This window comes from Panthera uncia (assembly GCF_023721935.1).
Source record: "Panthera uncia isolate 11264 chromosome A1 unlocalized genomic scaffold, Puncia_PCG_1.0 HiC_scaffold_17, whole genome shotgun sequence".
Lineage (NCBI taxonomy): Eukaryota > Metazoa > Chordata > Mammalia > Carnivora > Felidae > Panthera > Panthera uncia.
The window spans coordinates 58,028,509-58,049,159 of record NW_026057577.1 but is presented as its reverse complement, the minus strand read 5'-3'; the positions used below and the strand labels follow the sequence as shown (position 1 = coordinate 58,049,159).

The 20,651-nt window shown below is 39.3% G+C and overlaps 1 protein-coding gene across 1 annotated transcript in view; it reads left to right on the top strand.

The window, feature by feature from the left end:
• The window catches only part of ARSB (arylsulfatase B), a 29,081-nt gene extending 11,938 nt beyond the window's left edge, over positions 1 to 17,143 (top strand). The window contains exons 2-4 of the mRNA XM_049648581.1: positions 4,003 to 4,189; positions 8,736 to 8,926; positions 16,085 to 17,143. Of these exons, the coding sequence (XP_049504538.1) occupies positions 4,003 to 4,189; positions 8,736 to 8,926; positions 16,085 to 16,351 (645 nt within the window). The 3' untranslated portion in view covers positions 16,352 to 17,143. The remainder of the gene's footprint in view (positions 1 to 4,002; positions 4,190 to 8,735; positions 8,927 to 16,084) is intronic.
• Positions 17,144 to 20,651: the final 3,508 nt, after the last annotated feature.

The following is a 20,651-nucleotide window of genomic DNA, read 5'->3' as shown; positions in this document are numbered from 1 at the left end:
TGTGTGTGTGTGTGTGTGTGTGTGTGTTTTGAGAGCAGTGTTTCTTGTTCCCTGCCTGGATATTGTAACATCCTTAGTATTCAGGATCCCAGCTGGAAGGAGCTGGCATAGCCATTAGGATATTTAGGGAAGTTTACTTATAAGGGGACTGTTTTCAAGAGTGTGAATTGGGGGAAGGGGACCCCAAGTAAAAGTGTATAACCCAGTGGAGCTGTTACTAGCCCTGGACCGGAGGGGAAGGAAGGAAAGAACCTAGACACAGAGAGTGTCATGTAGAGAAGGCTGCCTTCAGGATGGCCTGCACAGAACTGGCCTGGTCTGGCAGTAAAGAACCACTTATCTCTTCTCTCCCTGTAATTTCGTGTCAGGGCTCCCCCTTGGCTGAACCCACTTAGAAGCCAGAAGGTGCAGAGTTCTTTGATTTGGTTCCCATAGGTCAGCTTCCCCAGGGCAGAGAGCAGGACAGAAGGCAGAATGTGGATTCAGAAAGCAAGTGGAAGGCATCTGGCACATATCCCAGTGGAGGTGTCCCGTGATTTCTAGGAAAGGCATAGAAATCTTAATAGAAAACTTAAACTCACTTTTATTTTTAAATAGTTTTAGCGATGTGTGATTGACATACAAGAAACCACATATTTAAAGTATAGAATTTGATTAAGTTTTGATATGTATCTACTTATCACCACAGTCAGGAGAGTGAACGTATCCATCACCTTAAAAAGCAATCCGTTTTAATTTCACCTTAAAGATATTTTATATGGTTCTTTTAAAAGGGTATGGAAAGAGGGGCACCTGGGTGGCTTAGTCGGTTAAGCGTCTGACTTTGGCTCGGGTCACGATCTCACGGTCCGTGAGTTCGAGCCCCGCATTGGGTTCTGTGCTGACAGCTCAGAGCCTGGAGCCTGCTTCGGATTCTGTGTCTCCCTCTCACTCTCTGCCCCTCCCTGGCTCTCACTGTCTCTCTCTCAAAAATAAATAAAACATTAAAAAAAAACTTTAAAAGGGTATGGAAAGAGGAGTGCCTTGGTAGCTCAGTGGTTAAGCGTCCGACTTCGGCTCAGGTCATGATCTCGCAGTCCATGGATTCGAACCCCGATGTTGGGCTCCGTGCTGACAGCTCAGAGCCTGGAGCCTGCTTCGGATTCTGTGTCTCTCTCTTGCTCCATGCCCCTCCCCTGCTCATGCTCTGTCTCCCTCTCAAAAACAGATAAAAATATTTTTAAAAAAGGGTATGGAAAGATAGCAGGAAGTGAAGCAATGGCAGGTGCAACTCAAAAAACATCAGTTCTGGAAAGAGACCCAAAAATGAAATTCAAAACAGTGTCAAAGCTTGCGAGAAAGCTTTTTTCAATAGTAGCTTATAATAAATGAGAAAAAAAAGATTGTGAGTGTGAATTTTTTTTTTGGCTTCTACTTTGTATCCGTTTATTGCCATGTATTTAAAATAAGATAAAAATAATATGAGATAAAATTCTTTCTGGTCTGTGTAGTCAGTATTTGAATCTGAGAAAATCAGTGATTAATCAGTATTCAGTAGTGCCAGTAAAGCTGCGGATGTGAAGTTTCAGTGTACATTTTATCTGTTATTCACATGACCACAACATGCTTCTGGGGCAGGTCCAGGCTCAGGTGCGTATTCTCTATTATGCCACCCCATCTTTCAAGAAAGCGAATTGAAATGTAGTGGAGAAGGCATGAAATGTTATTGATAACAGGGGCACCTGCATGGCTCAGTCAGTTAAGCATCTGACTTCGGCTCAGGTCATGATCTCGTGGTTCATCAGTTCGAGCGCCACATCGGACTCTGTGCTGACAGCTCAGAGCCTGGAGCCTGCTTCGGATTCTGTGTCTCCCTCTCTCTGCTCCTCACCCACTTGTGCTCTTTCTCTCTCTGTCTCTCAAAAATAAATAAAAGTTAAAAAAAAATTTTTTAAAGAAATGTTATTGATAACAAAGCTTACAGTTATTACTATGGCAGTTGAATGCTTAATATGCCCTTGGTGATAGAGCTGAGATGGGATTTAATTCCCAGAGCTTTATGCATTCTGCTTTAAATTATAAAAGCCAGTAAATCATTTGCAAACACATTTTTGCCATTTATTAATAGTTGCTTGCTACCTACCTGACAGCTGATGGAGGCCAGAGAGTTATGGCTTGGGTTGAGAACTGGCACTCTCAACCTTCTGTGTCCCCAGAGACCCATTTATGCTAGGGAAATCAGGAGTGGCCCGCCTTTTCTAGGGAAAGCTTGTGTCCAGTGCAGAGTTGAATGGGAGACCCCAGTCCCATTTCATATAAAGGAAAGTACCTCCCTGGCTAAGCTAGGAGCAGAGAAGAGGTGTGAGGTTTGGTGGAAGGGAGGAGCTGGGCAGGGCAGAGCCCCCAGGGACTCCAGTCATGCCCCAGCAGGGGGCGCAGTGGCACTTATCAGCATAGGAACTGTGACGGGCCACAATGCTTCCATGCTGGCCTTCGGATTCATCTAGCAAGTTCAGGGCTCAGGGTCTTTCCACTTTTTATCTCTTATGCCTAGATGATTCTTGCCTCAGCTTTTTCCAAGGCTCTGTCACTCTTTCCCTTGATTCAGATTACTGCTCAAATGTCTCCTTTTGAAGTTTCTTTTGCCACCCTCTCTAAAGAATCATCTCTGTCACCAGTGACCACTATTGGACATTATACATCAGTTCTCAACATTTTTGGTCTTAGGACCTCTGCATCTGCTTAAAAATTATTACGGAACCTAAAGAGCTTATGTTAGGTGGCTTGCACCTTTCAAAATTCACCATATCAAAAATTAAAATGGAAGTTTAAAAATATTTTTGTTCACTGAAAAACAGCAATAATAATTCCATTATATGTTAACATAAATAACTTATGAAAAGTACCTATATTATCCCAAACAAGATAATTGCAAGAAGAGTGATATTGTTATGTATTTTTGTATGTGTCTTTTATTAATAGAAGATAGCTTATTACAATCTGTCATTGTTTTGGTAAAAGTTTATGAAGAAGATCTAGCCTTACAAAGGTGGTTGGAAAAGGAAGGGTAATTTTAATAGCCTTTTCATGTAATTGTGGATATTCTGTTTTAATATCACACCAAGACTCAATACGTGATCATTTCTTAACAGCTGATTATTGTGTGGTCCTTGTACCCTGGGCGTAATAGTGTGAGCTGCTCTTATAGGTCAGACGGCTGCTTTTTTTTTCCCTTTCTTTTTTAATTTTTTTAAATGTTTATTCATTTTTGAGAGAAAGGGGGAGACAGAGAGGGAGAGATAAAGTGTGAGCAGGGGAGGGGCAGAGAGTGAGCAAGATACAGAATCTGAAGCAGGCTCCAGACTGCAAGCTGTCAGCACAGAGCCTGATGTGGGGCTCAAACTCATGAACTATGAGATCATGACCTGAGCCAAAGTTGGATGCTTAACCAACTGAGCCACCCAGGTGCCCTGGCTACTTTCTTTTTTTTCTTAAGAAAAGGTTGGTCACTGACATTTGAAATTATCGCTTCCATAAAAGTAGAATAAGACATGCAAGGCATTATTTTCATTATATTTTCAAATAACCCTTAAAAAAATATCACCTAATCTTGAAAGATTACAGAAGCTCCTTTTAAACCAATCACCAATTTCTCATGTGCCCAAAAATTGGAACACTTTTTCCTTGGTAGGTTCACACTTCATATTATGGTTACTTTTTTTGAGGTGGGAAGTGAAATGTTAGGTTAATGACTTCTAACATAATTCCTTGATAAATATTTATTGAAATATCTAATGTTTGTTATAGTGCTTTTGTTCATTTTTTCCAATCCTGTTTATATGTTCACTACCTTATTTGAATAAGTGAGTAAAGAACCATGCAGAAATATCCTTGAGCTGGTACAGGAATTGAGTTAAACATTCAGGTCTACAGATATGTGCAGTACGTTAGGCATCCGCTTTATCTACTTGTTCAGAATGTTTCAACATCATCGATCTATAATTTCGTGTTTATCTCTTTAAGATCCACACAGGTTTACAACACCAAATAATCTGGCCCTGTCAGCCCAGCTGCGTCCCTCTGGATGAAAAACTCCTGCCCCAGCTTCTAAAAGAAGCAGGCTACACTACCCATATGGTCGGAAAATGGCACCTGGGAATGTACCGGAAAGAATGTCTTCCAACCCGCCGAGGATTTGATACTTACTTTGGTAATGGAAATGCACATGTTTCTTTTACAACCTAGACTAGCTGCAGCCATCTCATAAAACACACCCAAGTGTAATCACATAACTGGAAACTTGAACACAGAATGAATCATTCAGCATTGCCGTGGGGCAACTTTCTAATGCCATCTCCAGAAACCTGGCTCTCTGCTCAGCTCGTGGTGGGCAGCAGTCCACAGGGAGGCACTTACCTTTGCCAGAGTATTAAATGCCATGTTGGGGCCTTGAAAGAGTTTGCTACGTCCACATCTGAGACCACTGTACTCTAGAGAACCTTATTACCAAAAGGGGATACACTTGCTTTTTAAAAAAATTCCAGGGGTGCCTGGGTGCCTCAGTTAAGCATCCGACTTCGGCTCTGCTCATGATCTCACGGTTTGTGAGTTCGAGCCCCTCATCAGGCTCAGTGTTGACAGCTCAGAGCCTGGAGCCTGCGTCGGATTATGTGTCTCCCTCTCTTTCTGCCCATCTCCCACTCACGCTCTGTTTCTCTCTCTCAAAAATAAATAAGCATTAAAAATAATTAAAAATAAAACAATTCCAGGCAAAACCCAACACAAGGATATTTCCTTCACAAAGTTTCACACTGTCTTTTTCTCTCCATGGTCTGTCCCAAAGATTTTTTTCTGGAGACTGTGGAGGAGACTCCATTGGCATCCTTCTCCCCTTCTGTGAGGTCTGTTTTTGAAATCACTAGATTGGGGAGGACCAATCAAAAAAATAAATAACAAATGGTAATAGGAAGGTTAATAAGAAATCAGAAGTATTTTATGGACTGGATAGCTGTATAAAAATGTGAAACCCAAAGTTAGTTTTAAAACTCACCTTCTTTTAACCTGTTACAAGCTGTGTCTTAATTAACAGCCTATTAATCTTACCGGTGGCTATGTATCTTTCTGACGAGTTCTTTTCATCTCGTGCTGTCTGGCGGTTTAGCTACATACTTCTCTCATTTGTCTCTTCGTTTATTTACAATCTATCACATCCAAAAAGGAACACACTGAACATAAAAAGTTTAAAAATAAATAGAATAGGGGTGCTTGGGTGCCTCAGTAAGTTGAGTGTCTGACTCTTGATTTCGGCTCAGGTCATGATCTCACTGTCTTGGGATCGAGCCCCGTGTCAGGCTCCATGCTGAGTATGAACTTGCTTGGGATTCTCCTTCTCTCCTTCTGCCCCTCTCCCCTGCTTATGTTCTCTCTCTCTCTCTCTCTCTTTCTAAAATAAGTTTAAAAATAAAATAAAATAAAATAAAATAAAATAAAATAAAATAAAAATGAGGGTGAGTAGAAAAAGATGGAATCGCAGCATGTCACCAACTCACAAAAAACCTTCCTGGCTGTAGGTGAACTTCACATTGAACTCTGCAACTTTAGATTTCTTATGTCTAAAAAAAAAAAAAAAAAAAAAAAAAGGATATGGTTGTAAGAGTCGCATTATTTATAAGATAAATGGAAGCCAGATGTTCAGGAAGAGTAAAGCATTTTCTGGCTCTTAGACCTGAGAAATTTCTCCTTTGGGAAAAGGTGAGGTGGACAACATCGTCAAAAACAGCATTTTAGTAATATAGTGGTGGTTTTCTTGTACGTGTTTCTTGAAACATTCCTTTTTATTCAAGGTAGGGCAAGAGTGCCAACGTGCATTTCGGTGATTATATAGATCCCAAACAATGCAGTCGAAACACACAGTTCTGTTGTGCCGTGTTGGATCTGGGGTTAAAGTTGAGATGCAGGGATATCAGGCATGAGGCCATATGCGCCTTGCTCCCATACGGGTTCTCTAGACATTGCTAATTAATCATGGCATTCTTTCTTGATGAAGCTGGATATATCCTCAGCATCCTGAAATAACAGTTAAAGTCAGACTTGGGTGTCAGACCTCTGTCATTTTGGAAATTCTAGAGGAAGAAACAGCCTGTATGTATATCCTTTGACAATTTTTACTCAGGCCTTTGCTGAAAGATGGGTTAATACCTATACTCTGGCAAGAGAAAGGACTATAGGTTTTTAAATTTTTTTTACTAAAAGCCAAGTCATGTATTTAAAAATTCAATTGTACAGAAGAAAATCATATCCTTTTATGAGAATTGAGAAGCCTGAGGATTCAGATGAACAAATAGCCCACATTCATATGGATTTGTAGATAGGAGGGTTTAATGACTATACAGTGGTTATCACTGTTATGACTTCGATGTTAAGTTAAAAAACTAGTCAGATAATTGTGGGGCTGGTTGCACAACTCTGAATACCTTAAAAACCATTGAATTGTAAACTTTAAATGCGTGACTTAGATGGTATATGAATCATATCTCAATAAAACTGTTAAATAAAGAAGTCAGAGGGTTAGTTGTTCAAAATATATTTTCTGGGGCACCTGGGTGGCTACGTCAGTTAAGTGTCGGACTCTTGATTTTGGCTCAGGTCATGATTTCGTAGTTTATAGGTTTGAGCCCCATATTGGGTTCTGCGCTGACAGCGTGGAGCCTGCTTGGGATTTTCTGTCTCCTTCTCTCTCTGCCCCTCCCTGCTCACATTCTCTCTTCTCTCTCAAAAATAAATAAATATAAAAAAAAGTATTTTCTGATTTTTCCCAAAAAAGCGTAGGTTGCCATCTTCTTTAGGCTCAGCATGTAAGTTCAAATCTGTGAATCATTGTTGTGATAAAAGTGGTATATGATTGTCACATGGTTGTTTGGTATCAGTCTGGCCGAGTATGTAAATAAATAGTTCTATTCCTGGAAACATCCTATTTGTAATATCTTTTTAATATTTATAGTTCATACATCTTTTAATCAAATATATGCTATGCTTATATTCTCCTAAGTAATAGAAAACATTTAACATTTACACAGAAATAACCTGAAGTGATTTCCTCAAGCTCTAATACCCAGAAGTTATTAAAAATCTCAGCTAGAACCCCAGTTTCCTGACCTCTCTAATCATCCATATAAGGGCTAAAATTTCTTTTGTGGATACATTTCTTTCTCTACTATATATTAATTAACAAACACATTGGATTTCCCTTTCTCTTACATACATCAGGAGAAAAGATTACTATTTAAAAGGTGTTCTTAACACCGAAGGTATTCATTGTATTCAGGACTTTGAATTTATTGAATCATGGAAAAGGAGGAAATTAATTAAAAATGAATTCATTTTTTATTTTTTTTTAAATTTTTTTTAATGTTTATTTATTTTTGAGACAGAGAGAGACAGAGCATGAATGGGGGAGGGGCAGAGAGAGAGGGAGACACAGGATCGGAAGCAGGCTCCAGGCTCTGAGCCGTCAGCCCAGAGCCCGATGCGGGGCTCGAACTCACGGACCGCGAGATCGTGACCTGAGCTGAAGTCGGACGCTTAACCGACTGAGCCACCCAGGCGCCCCAAAATGAATTCATTTTTTAATGTAAACTGTGTAAGGATTTTGATTGTGATTATAGAGAATGTTCAGGACTGGGGAAAGGGCAAGACCAATTTTATCAACCTCATTTTAAGGTTAATAAGCATTGTTTGTTAGGAGATGGCTCAGAGCTTACTTCTTTTTAATGGTTGTATTGAAGTGTATTTCACACACCATATAATTCACCCAACTAAAACGTGTGCAATTTATTGATTTTTAATAAATTCACAGGTGGTGCCACTGTCATCCAATCCAATTGCAGAATATTTTCATCACCCCAAACAGAAACCCCATCCCTATTAGCAGTCACGCCCCACTTTCCCCCACCAGCCCTAGGCAACTGCCGACACACTTTTTGTGTCTATAGATTTGCCTATTCTGGACATTTCATATAAATGGAATCATACAATATGCATGATTTTAATATTTTAGGAAAATAGAGAACATTTTCAGAAACAGCGATTCATTGAGAAAACCCATTTCTTTTCATGTTTAAATCCAAATTGTGAGATAAGTAGTTGATACCATTCAAGTTTGGGGCAAAACTGAGATCGCCGTAGGTAGAAAAATCTACTTTCTTGCACCACATTAATTTGATCTTTTGGCTCTGTTAAATTATGTCTAGAGCTTCTGTTTGGAAAGGTTTGTATCATTCACCAGTGGGTGTCAGCATCTGACTAAAGATGATTCTGCCTAGAGCTGCTTCTATAAATAACCTTGAAGCCAGTCTCCCAAGGTCAATATCAACATTATTTGAATCCTGTGTTCATTTATGTGATCACCTCAGAGTACAAATTTGTAAGAAATCACATTAACCGTATGCTATTTTTGCCGTTAGATAGCTTTAAAAGATTAAGATTTTGTCACCTTTACTGAATTTGAGAGTTACATGACAGAGCCTTATGTTCTGAAGACTTGCCTGAAGAATGGTTTTGATTTTTTTTTATAACATTTTAATGCCTCCTGCTAACACATATAGAGATGTTAAGAAGTGGTGCTCTGATTAGCCTTGTCATTTGATTAGCCTTGTCATGGGTAATCAATTGCACTAGGCAATTAAAGGCTGAAACATTAGTTTGTTTAACAAGTTTTATGCTATGCTGACTACTTTCATCTCCCATTCTTGTTGTAGGATATCTCTTAGGTAGTGAAGATTACTATTCCCATGAGCGCTGTGCATTAATTGACAGTCTGAATGTCACACGATGTGCTCTTGATTTTCGAGATGGGGAACAGGTTGCAACAGGATATAAAAATATGTATTCGACAAACATATTTACTGAAAGAGCTACAGCCCTCATAACTAGCCATCCACCCGAGAAGGTAAGTCTTGCTTCTTTGTTAATATCAAAATTGTGTTTAAGGTAGCATCTCTTCAGGTGAATATAGAAAAAGGCTGCTTGTTTAGGAAAAAAATCCGTTCTAGGGATTTTTCAAATTTTGGAGTATATTGGAATCAGCCCGGGAAAGCTTGATAAAAATAGAAATTCCTAGAGCCCATCTCTAAGAGACTCATTCTTTGGGTCTGGGGAAAATCTGTACATCAGCATTTTAAAGAAACTCATCAAGGGTAATTCTGATGCCAAATGGGTCCTCAGATCACACTTTGAGGAATACTGTGTCTACAGTGTTTTAGTAGAAATATAGTTTTATTATTTTGGTGTATTTTGTGCATGTGCTATAAGCAATTAGTACATTGACTTTTTTTAAGTGACAGGCTTGTGTACAAAGATGAGGCTATATTATGGCAAATTTCCTGTTACGAGATCAACAAGCTTTAGGTTCAGGGCAAGTCCTCTTAACTTTGTATTTTAGGTATTCTAGATATTTTGCATTCCTATGTTAATTTCAGAATGAGCTGGTCAATTTCTACCAAAAAGTTCCTGCTTGGATTTGGATTTCATTGAATCTGTAGACCAACTTCACGAGAATGAGTATCTTAACAACATTAAATCTTTCATTCCCTAAACATGGTATACTGATGAGCCTGGTTTTTACATTTAATACACTGAACTCACTGTGTATGTCACATAATAGAATCTTTTGATTTATTTAAAGGTAAAAATAGAAGAGAGTCAGAATTGCCTTAAAAACAATTTTTGTTGTTGTTGTTGTTAATCTAGAGTTAGCTTCAGAAGCTAAATTCTCTGAATGTACCTTTAAAATTGGGTCACATATTCGTGTTGTCAGATACTGGGCCCAAAATGTGGCTTCATTAAGAACCGCATTAGGACACTGATGAAATTAGTCCTTCAATAAGACCCTGACGTAGCAAATTCCAGAATGTGCAGTATTATCTGGTGGTTCCAATTTTCTGCAGTTTTCCTCTTTGGCAACTGAATGTCCTCGGGGTAGATCACAATTTGGATTTCAGTTTACATACCTGTTCAGATGTGGTACCTGGCCACTGACTCCCTTTTTGACATAGTTTCTTCCTGGCTATACCTTTACCTATTCTAAGTGTTGGGGGTCTTACCTGGTATCTCTCCTCAGTTTTGCCCTGCTTGGGCTTTTTATCACTCTTACATGCTGACCAGCTTGGAGTGGCTGTGCTAGCTATGGAACATGTAGGATCAGAACATTTGCTCCAATATGTGGACATATGTGAGTCCTAAATCTAGATCTGAACCAATATTCAGAAATGTGGAAAGATAACTGCTAGGTAATTGGCTTAGGTTCTCAGTTTTCCTCTGTATGCTTGGTGTTTTATTTTTTTTATTTATTTATTAAAAAAAAATTTTTTTTAATGTTTATTTATTATTGAGAGACAGAGACAGAGTATGAGCATGGGAAGCACAGAGAGAGAGGAGGAGACACAGAATCTGAAGCAGGCTCCAGGCTCTGAGCTGCCAGCACAGAGCCCGACGCGGGGCTTGAACTCACAAACCATGAGATCATGACCTGAGCAGAAGTCTGACGCTTAACCGACTGAGCCACACAGGCGCCCCTGCTTGGTGTTTTATAGATAGTGCTAAAAACGCAAACAATAAGATAAAGTCTTAAGGGAATTATGGTTCTTACCTTGTCCTTTGAGGTAGGCACTGTTTTACAGATATAAGCAAACAAGTTAAATTAACTTGTTCAAGGTCACAGAACTACTGAGAGTCAGAATCAGAATTGAAACCCACACTGACTCCAGAGCTAAATGCATTCAACAATCTTCCCCAGTTCACAGCTAATATCCAAGATCAAAGAATATTAACTCAATTGTGTGATTCAGCTGGGTGATTCCAGTCTTGACAGTATATTGGGCTCATCTGGAAAGGTTGTAATAAACCCCAGTAACAAATATTGTGATTTATTGGTGGTAGGGGGTGTGTGTATCACTGGTATTTAATTACCCCTCTGCTCCCACCTCCCACCAGTGATTCTGATGTGCAGTCACAATAATTGATTCCCTTCAAACACAGAGGGGCAAGCTCAAGCCAGCTGCCTTTTACAGGCTTACAATATAACACTGCCTTAATCATGCAACCACTATAATATGCCTACAGCAAAAATTAGTTCCCATTAGGCAACAATAGAGTATTCTCTCACAGTGCCCCTAACATTAAGCGGATAAGAGGAAGCAGCTGGGTGAAATAGTTCCTTGTGGGTGGCCTGCCTTATCTGGTGTGGTGTGGAAAGCACAGGAACTGAGGGAAATGAGGCCCGAAGAGCTCACAAGCTATCCAAACTTGTGTTATTAATATAGTGCTGCTCAGAGGTAGCATTACAGAAATTACCAGATGAGAGAATGCTCATTTTCCTACAGTGTCTGAAATATTCTGAAGCAGTGTCCAGCATTCCCAACATCCTCAAGATAAAGTTTCAAGCATGGACATAAATGAATGAAATAGTCAATACTGAGTGACAGTCCCAGAATGTTTGTTTGAGACAGCTAATATGGATGTTTACATTTTCAATTCTCAGTAAAATGATGAATCACATCGTTCCAGGAGCTGCGCTTTTCATCATTTTATCCCAATGGTGAAGCTAATTCTGTGCCAGTTTCTTAGGTGTTATATATAGACTGCAACATAGGCCACTTGTCCTAAGGTGGAACTCGTTAAAGAAATACACATGAAGTATCCACAAGCCATCTTAAAAATGTGCCTATTTTAAAGAGCACTTGAGGGGAAAAGAGCATATGGAGCTGCTTTGTCACAGAAACACAGTTGGTGCTGGTTTCAGGGAGAGACTGCTAATAACCACTGCACATGTGTTGGGAAGGAATGTCTTTTTTTCTACAGGGTCATTCCTTTAGTACTAACACTACAGTGTAAAAGCAACATGTCTATAAACTATCTTTCAGTTAAAAATAGCCCCCCTCAACACTTTGCAGAATAAAAATAAAAGTTTTCTCATAAATCTAACCTACTAGAAGCTTCTTAAAGCAAATGTGAATTTCTAGTGGTAGACACTTTTCCATGACACAAGTTGGACAGAAGTGTCTTAATTTGAAAGTCAACAATAGAATAACAATTGAAAAAAATTTTTTAACCTTTATTTATTTTTGAGAGAGAGAGAACCAGAACCTGAGAACGGGAGGGCAGAGAGAGAGACACACACACAGGATCAGGAGCAGGCTCCAGGCTCTGAGCTGTCAGAACAGAGCCCGATGTGGGGCTCGAACTCACGAGCTGTAAGATCATGACCTGAGCCAAAGTCTGATGCTCAACTGACTGAACCACCCAGGAGCCCCAATAGAATAACAATTTACAAGTACATCATATTTCTTAAAATTTGTACTTTAGATTAGGAAAATCTACTAAAGAAATGAAAGTGAGGCTTTCTTCTTCACTGAAATCAGGTTTCTTAGCATGGTGAGGATATTTGGAGTATAGATCTTAGGAGTCGTATGGCATAATAAGAAAGGGAAAAGAACCCTCAGCATCTTATCAACATGCTAATAACTTTAGGTAATAATGTCATACTTTTATGTAATACTTAAACATTTGGTCATGATTCACATCTAGGATTTTGTTTTATATTCTTAAAAAGCCTGAAAGGGTTATAGTTAGGGTTGGTGTAAAGGTGACAGCTATAACTGACTTGGTCGGAGCAGAGATCAGGACCCAAGAAAGAGCAAGGGAGAGATCAAAACTCAGCTCCAGGACTACAGTGCTTTGAGTCATGTCTTTAAGGTCAGAATGGGCCCATGGGTCTCCAAAGGCCCAGGCATGATGAGAACTCAAGTCAGTCGATGGCACAGTAAAACAGGCCATCCCCAGGATGGCGACTGTTTGCTTTAGGCTATCAGTGAGCTCAGCCCACATAGGCAGGTGTGGGGAAATTGACTATGTCTGTTCACTGCCGGGGGTTTTCAAACAAGCAGCTGTAGGCAGGGTCCTGATTGTGATTTGACAACCCTAGAGCCCTAGTTAATTATCTTTTCCACTAGGCTATTGTGTAGTACAAAGAAGAGTACTCTATGAATTTTTTTTTTTTCATTTAAAAATAGTATTGAAATGTTACGCACCTAGCCTTTTGCGGGAATGAGTTGTTTCATGGATAAAGTTCACCTTGTGAGCACTGAAACTTTTTTTTTTTTTGAATGTTTACAACATTGGCTGGAACTACTCTCAATTGTGTTGCATCTGGCCTCACCTTAATAAAGGAGTGGCCCTCTACACCATTTTGCCTCCTCCTGGTGAACCAGAGACATGTTGATGCGTGTGTATGTCTGCCCATACACTGTATGGCCCTAGATTACTGCTGGTGAAATGGGAAAAAAAAAAAGAGAACTTACTTTGTTCGAGGAACACTTTCATCTATACTTGTAAGTGATTAGGATGTGGTTGGCAGGTAGTGCGAGGTCTTTGCCTGGCCTGTGACAGTCACAGGCCTCATCCTCAGAGGAGGTTTTTTACTCCCTCTTCTTAGCTTATGCTCCTTCTGTTTGAACTAACAGAAGCCTGACCACTGGAAAAATGGGGGAATTGCTGCCGTTTTATGACTTTGAGCCCTCAACGGTGATGGTCATATCTTTAGCCCCCTAAGGAATAATTGTGGGAAAGATTTTCAGGTAATGTTTTGCTGTGAGTAGAATGTGAGTAGAATGATTTCCATACTGAATATTTATAAGACTAATGATGGTCCAAGAATCATTACTTCCGCCCCCTGATGTGTTCTTAAGAACTCTTCCCTACCACCCTCCCTGGCTGTCACTTCTAGAGGTCACTTGCTGGCTGGGGATAACCTGCCCCCTGTCCTTTTTCCTTCCCAATGTGGATGGGTTGCCATGTTGCTGGTAACGACCTGATTGAGAGCATGGTCTCCTTGAGCAGTGAGCCCCTTCTCTCATTTCTCCAGCCCTGCCCAGAGAATCTAGACCGGGGTCACAAACTCTGGTGTTTACAGGGGCCAGGCTGCTAACCTGAATAAGTGAAGCCACTCAGAACAGTGGGGAGGCTGTAGAAATTGGAGCGCACTTGGGAGTAGGGCCTCTATTTCACGCTCCAGCCATTTGTTACCAGATGGAGCGTGGGCATGGAGTTGTTGGAGTTCTGATTTTTCAAGGAAAATTTTTTAAAAACCACAGAGTTTTATGTGATATTTCCTGATTTTAAAAACTTTATGTGGGCTGCAAATTGTTGTAGTCTTCCAATTTTAATCCTGTTCTCATCCAGACCATGGCTGATGGCTGGGGTTGGTCTGATCTAGTGCTAAAGACCCAGACAGTTTTTCCAACAGCAGACCCTCATACCACACTGTGAGGTCATCGATGTCCCTGCACATCTGTTCCCCTCCAGACATCTCAGCCCAGGCTCCTTCCTCACCACCTGGGCAGGACATGTCCCGGGGTTCCCTTCACTGTGGTCTGGGAGAACTCAGAAGTTTCGGTGTATGTGTGGCTGGAGTAGAAAGTGTGCGTATTGAGGCGGAGTGGAGGCAGAGCTCAAGCAGTGTCAAAGATTTGAGCGTTGGCCTTTGGAGTTGCAATTTGGAATGTTTTTCCATAGAAGTAATGTACAAATGAAGCATAGGTTGTACATTATCATAGGCATCCTTTCACTACCTCTCTTCCTGCGTTAAATAGGTCTTAATGTGATGATTTCAGTATTTAACACCTGTTTTTAACATTTTGACTTCGGGGAAAAGGTGTTTCTAAGTTCCAAGGATCTGAACTAAAAACTTTTGGGTGTCTTTTTGAGTTCCATATGTGTATATTTCTTAGGCTATCCAGTAAGTTGTATAATATAGAATTTTTAAAAATTTATCAACAGTAATGAAGAATGAAATATGAGCCCCCCTCCCAGTCTGCTTTGTAACTTTTCCCCATTCATTTATGAGATTGAAATGCCTCAAATACTTTAACAGAATTGTATTATTATTCTTGGGTTGAACAGTTGTTGTCTCTTTGAGTGTTTTCAACTCATCAAGGAATTCTGTAGGAGCACAAAGAAGAGAGTGCTTTCAGAAAGGTTTATTAAAAAAGGAGAGGCTGACCTAGAATACCGCTAATGTCAAATGCTATAAATTGGTGTAAAAGGTAAACTAGAATGAGTGTAACACACTCCTTAGTTTCCAGGAATTAAATTGGCCGTATGTTTGGTCTTAGATCAAAGACTAGCCAGGAATGGTGTTCACTTATTTTCTCCTATGAAAAATCCTGAACTCTCTCTTAAAAGGTGGGAAGTTGTTTACTGGCTAAAGCAAAAAGCTAACGCATCTATTGATACATCTCTGCACCATAATAGTGGAGATTCCAATAGGAAATTGCTCTGCAATTAATATGAACGTGGACAAATCATATAACCTTTCTGAGCCTCAGTTAACGTATCTGTGAAATGGGTGTAACATAGGCTGGATTTGAGTATTACATGAGACAGAATATGTAAATCAGTAGCATAATGTCTAGCACATAGACAACATTTCATATATAGTTGTTATTATTGGTATTATTATTTGTTTAGATCAGAGTCTTCTAGGTCATTTTAGAACTCAAGCTTTTGTTTTGAATTTTTTGTCTTGTGTCTTTTGTTGCATTTTTAACATCTTTATTGACGCTAATATTTCACATACCATAAAATTCACCCAATTAAAGTATACATTTCAATAGTAAATTCACAGAGATGTGCAAACATCATGACAATCTAAAGTTAAAACATTTTCATCATTCCAGAAAGAAACCTCATACCTATTAGCAATCACTCCCTATGCTTCTCCCCCCCAACCCCACTCCCTACAGCTCCTGGCATCTTTTGAGTATCTTTTCAGGTGCTTATTGGCCATTTGCATGTCTTCTTTGAAGAAATGTCCATTCCAATTTTTTGCCCATCTTCTAATTAGGTTAATTGCCTTTTATTATCGAGTTGTAAGAGTTTTCTGTATATTCGGGGCACAAGTCCTTTATCAGATGTATGATTTACAAATATTTTCAAGCCATTCTGTGGGTTGTCTTAATATTACTTTTATTGACTGATAAATCTGGACTTCTGTCTCTGTATTTAATGTTTCCATGCCCTCTCAACTGATTTGCACAAACTTTCTTTCCAGCCTCTGTTTCTCTACCTTGCTCTTCAGTCTGTCCACGAACCCCTTCAGGTCCCTGAGGAGTACCTGAAACCCTACGACTTTATCCAAGATAAGAATAGGCATTACTATGCAGGAATGGTGTCTCTTATGGATGAAGCAGTGGGAAATGTCACGGCAGCCTTAAAAAGCCACGGGCTCTGGAACAACACGGTGTTCATCTTCTCCACAGGTAAGTCTGTCAATAGGAAAATCATCTCTTGGCAAAGCCGAGGACATGGTATTCGATAAATGGAATGAAGACAAATTGGAGCATTTAGCAGTACCTTATTAAAATAAATGTTAACTGCAAGAACGGAGACGTGATAATAATGGATAGAAAAATGGGTCTAAGGAAAGAATTATGGGCCTTCCCCCTCTTCCTTCAGATGTCAAAAATATTCTGGGAGAATGCTTGAAAACAAGCTCTCACCACCTGAGTAAGTATGAGCGGACATCACTCATATGCAGGGCAGCTGGGTACTGGATTCCTGGAGTGCCTTGTTCTCAGGCGGTCTCTCCAGCCTGGGCATCCTCTGTGAATAGAACTTCTGACAAGAGCAGTTCTGTATCAGTGTAGAGACAGATTGTGACATTAAGAAGACAGATTAGAAATGGAGCCATTTAAAACTAGGCTAGAGTCTCCAAGTATGGATTTTTTTTTTTTGTATTAAGATTGTTTTCTGACAATAAAATTCATACATGTTGATTACAGAAAAAAAAGAAGGTTTTTGAAAATAGTTTTCATTATGGCAATGCCTTTCTGACTCCTCGTCTGTTATATATGTGATTTTTCCTCCCTCTCGTTAGACATGGTTTTCTAAAATTTCCCTACAATGTGCTATAGTAATAGATCTTGGTTTGTCCATCATGCTGAGTACTCAGAGAGCACTTTGTATCTGAAAGTGAAGATGCTTTTTTTATGGGAAGTTTTCTTGTATTATTTATTTCAGAATTTTTTGGCCCTTCAGCCTACCTTTCTCCTATTCTTTCTTTATAAAACTCCTGTTATTTCGATATTGGATCAATACTCTAATTTTCTTAGTTTTTTTTTTCTCTGCTATTTTCTTTATTTTTCTTCTACTATTTTGGAAATTTCCTTATCATTATTTTGTAACCTTTTCTATTAAATGCGTTGCAACCACCACATTTTTTTAATTATTAAGAACTCTTTCTTATTTTCTGATAATTCCTGTTTTATAAAGTTCTCTTTTTACTTTATATGTAATAATTTCCTTCACCAAAGCCTATGCTTTTAACCATTCATTTTATGTAGGTGTGAGTGTGTATGTAGATATGTGTATAAACCTACGTATACTTGTATATGCGTATATATGTGAACCTGTACATATATTTTTAAGTTTGCTTGTACTCCCACCATTACCTCTCTTCCTTCTAAGGTCATTTGTATATTTTTTGGGCTGTCTTTCATGAAAGAGGCTTTCTCGAATCCCCGGTGATCCTTGGCTGAAACCTAAAAATTTGATTGGAAACTCCCAAGGGTGAGGACAGGACTTGTATTCTGGTGATTTTTTACTGTACAGTGACTATGTGAGGTGTGCAAAGTGACATATTGAGGAATTAATCTGGGTATTCTGTTCGCAGTTGTTTTTTTTTTTTTACAGTTTTTTTAAAGAGCAGTTTTGTATTGCCTTTTTTTTTTTTTAAATCAGAGATTCCACCTTTTTTTTTACGTTTTTATTTATTTTTGAGACAGACAGAGCATGAATGGGGGAGGGTCAGAGAGAGAGGGAGACATAGAATCTGAAACAGGCTCAAGGCTCTGAGCTGTCAGCACAGAGCCCGATGCGGGGCTTGAACTCACAGACCACAAGATCATGACCTGAGCCGAAGTCGGACGCCCAACCGACTGAGCCACCCAGGTGCCCGAGTTTTGTATTGCTTTTAACTAGGCATTGGTATTGAATCTGGCATTTATTGAGGGCTTACTATGTGTAGGACAGAGTTCAAAGTGCTTTATATGAGTTAGCTCAGTTAATCCTTACAGTAATTCTCTGGGGACTGTTATTATTCCATCATGCAGATGTGAGAACTGAAGCACAGAGAGGCCAAGTAACCTCCCCAAGGCCACATGGCCAGGCAGAGCCAGACAGCAACCTTTTTGGCTCCACTGCAGGCTCCTGCCTCTGAGATGATGCAGATGATGACCTGGATGTTCTTATTGGACCTCATGATATAGCAGACCTTTCCCCATGGTTTGTTGCAGTATTGATCCGTTGAGGAAGCTGGGCATGGCCAGGAGTAGTGTCGTTCAGTTGCTTTAGTGCTATACAAATAGTACTCTCATTTTCTAAGTATGCCCTCCTGTGAAAAGGGTTGACCATAGGATAACATGTGTCACCCCCTCACCCCCCCACATTGACCCTTTTCAGAAAAAGGGGAGACATCTTATACTTGAGAGTCTTCTCAGTTTACTTTATTTTGAACAGCCTGGTAAAGCACTTTAATCAGCTCTGGAATTGAATGCTTATGGAGGTCACTAGAAAGAATCAATAAAAAAAGGAGGCCAAGGCATTTAATACCATTTAGTAATTATTCCCGGGAAATGACCTCACACTTGTAAGAACTGAAAGTTATAAGTTTATAAAACAAGCCTTTGTTGTAGAGATCTTAATTATACAATTTAAGGATAAATGATTTCTTGACATGAAAATATATATGGATTAATGTTATCATATGTAGAGAGAAAAGTGCTCAAACAGAAGTTTTCCTCTGGAAAACTTAAATATCTCAGAGTGGCTCCTGTGACAATGGATATTGCTGTCAACTATGCATGGGAAGAGGTGTAATAATATTTTTTCATGATATGTGGCAGTCGGAAAAGCAGTATTTGAAGATCTTTTATTATATGATTTCAAATGTGTTTACATAATTAACTTTTAAATAGTTGATCATTTCGTAAACACCCACAGCGTATTACTTATTCAAGTTGCCAAAAAATTTTTTTGAAGCTTTACGATGAGATAATGGGGATTACCTTATAATAAGGCTGCCTTATATTTTAACACTATGGTATGTTAATGGATGAATTGATCTGGGGTCGTCTTTGCTTTTTGGGGCTAAATCTAATGTGATCATGTGTATATAAATTTTTATTAGACTGCTGAATTCAGTTTGCTAGGGTTTTATTTAGGACTTTTATATCAATTCAGAAGTGAAAGTGGGGTTGGTGGCTTCTTCTCTACCCTGTCGGTTTTGTTGTCTCAGTTGTGCTCACTTCATAAAATAATTTGGATGGTTTTTCCTTTATTTTTTTTTTTAATGCTCTGGAACAGTTTACAGATTGTTTGAAAGATCTCTCTGGTTCAGCTGGTCCCTGGAACCTTTTTTGGAAGATTTTTTTTTTAAATTTTCTCCATAGTTTAAATTTTTTGCTGAATTACATGTAGGTGTAGGTCTTTAAAATATTTAAAAATTAATTTTGCTTGAAATATATGAGCCCTTTGATCTGCATGCTGGGATTATTTTTCACTCTGGAAGTTTTCCTTGTGCATATTTTAGCTTATTGCTTTTGTTCTGCTCGATTTATTTCTCAAAAAATAGCTTCAATTAGTAGGTTGAATCACTGATTCAGCTTTTTTGTCATTATTTCCAGTTTTCTGTCCCTTTTCTCAGTCTTCTGGATCTCCCCTGCAAACACCAGTTAGACATTGTTGCATCTCGGCTTCTGTTCTTTAGATTCCCCAATGTTGATTATTATTGATTGTGTTTTTAGTTTCCTGTGGTCCTTTCTTTGCCTCAGTCAGTTCCCTTTTCTTCAAAGCTTATTAGTAATAATAATGACTACTGTTTGTTAAATATTTACTGCATGCTCAGGCCCTGTTCTAGAGCCTTCCCTCTACTTTCTCACCGTTGGTCATGTTGTTAGCATTAAAGCTCAAAGCGACCTCGCAAAGTAGGTTTCTTTATCCGCATTTTGTAAGTGAAGAAACCAAAATTTAAAGTGGGTAAGTGACTTGTCCAAAGCTACTCTTATGGTCTGAATGTGTCTACCCAGAATTCACATGTGATGGTTAGAAGGTGGGCCTTTAGGAGGTGGTTGGGTTACAAGGAAGGGTAGAGCCCTCATGAATGGGATTTGTACTTTTATAAAAGCCACCCCAGAGAGGTCCCTAGCCTCTTCCTCCATGCGGAAACACAGCAAGAGGAAACCAGCTGTGAACCAGCAAGAGGGCCTTCACTAGGTGACCATACTGGTGCCTTGATCTTGGTCTTTCCAGCCTCCAGAACTGTGAGAAGGATATTTCTGTTGTTTATAAGCCACCTGGTCTGTGGTATTTTGTTAGAGCAGCCTGAGTGGATTCAGAGGACCACACATCTAACAAATGGAAGAGCCAGAATTTAAGCGCAGATCTACTTGACGTCAGCACCTATTGGCCGGAATTTATTAGGCTTTTGCGTCACATCTTCTTTTCCTTTTAGCTCATCCGATTGTCCCTTGTCTCTACTTTTGGCTTTCTACATTTCTGTTCATAGAACCTATGCTTCTCCTGAATCTTCCTGAATAGACCTTGGCTAAAATCTTCATTTT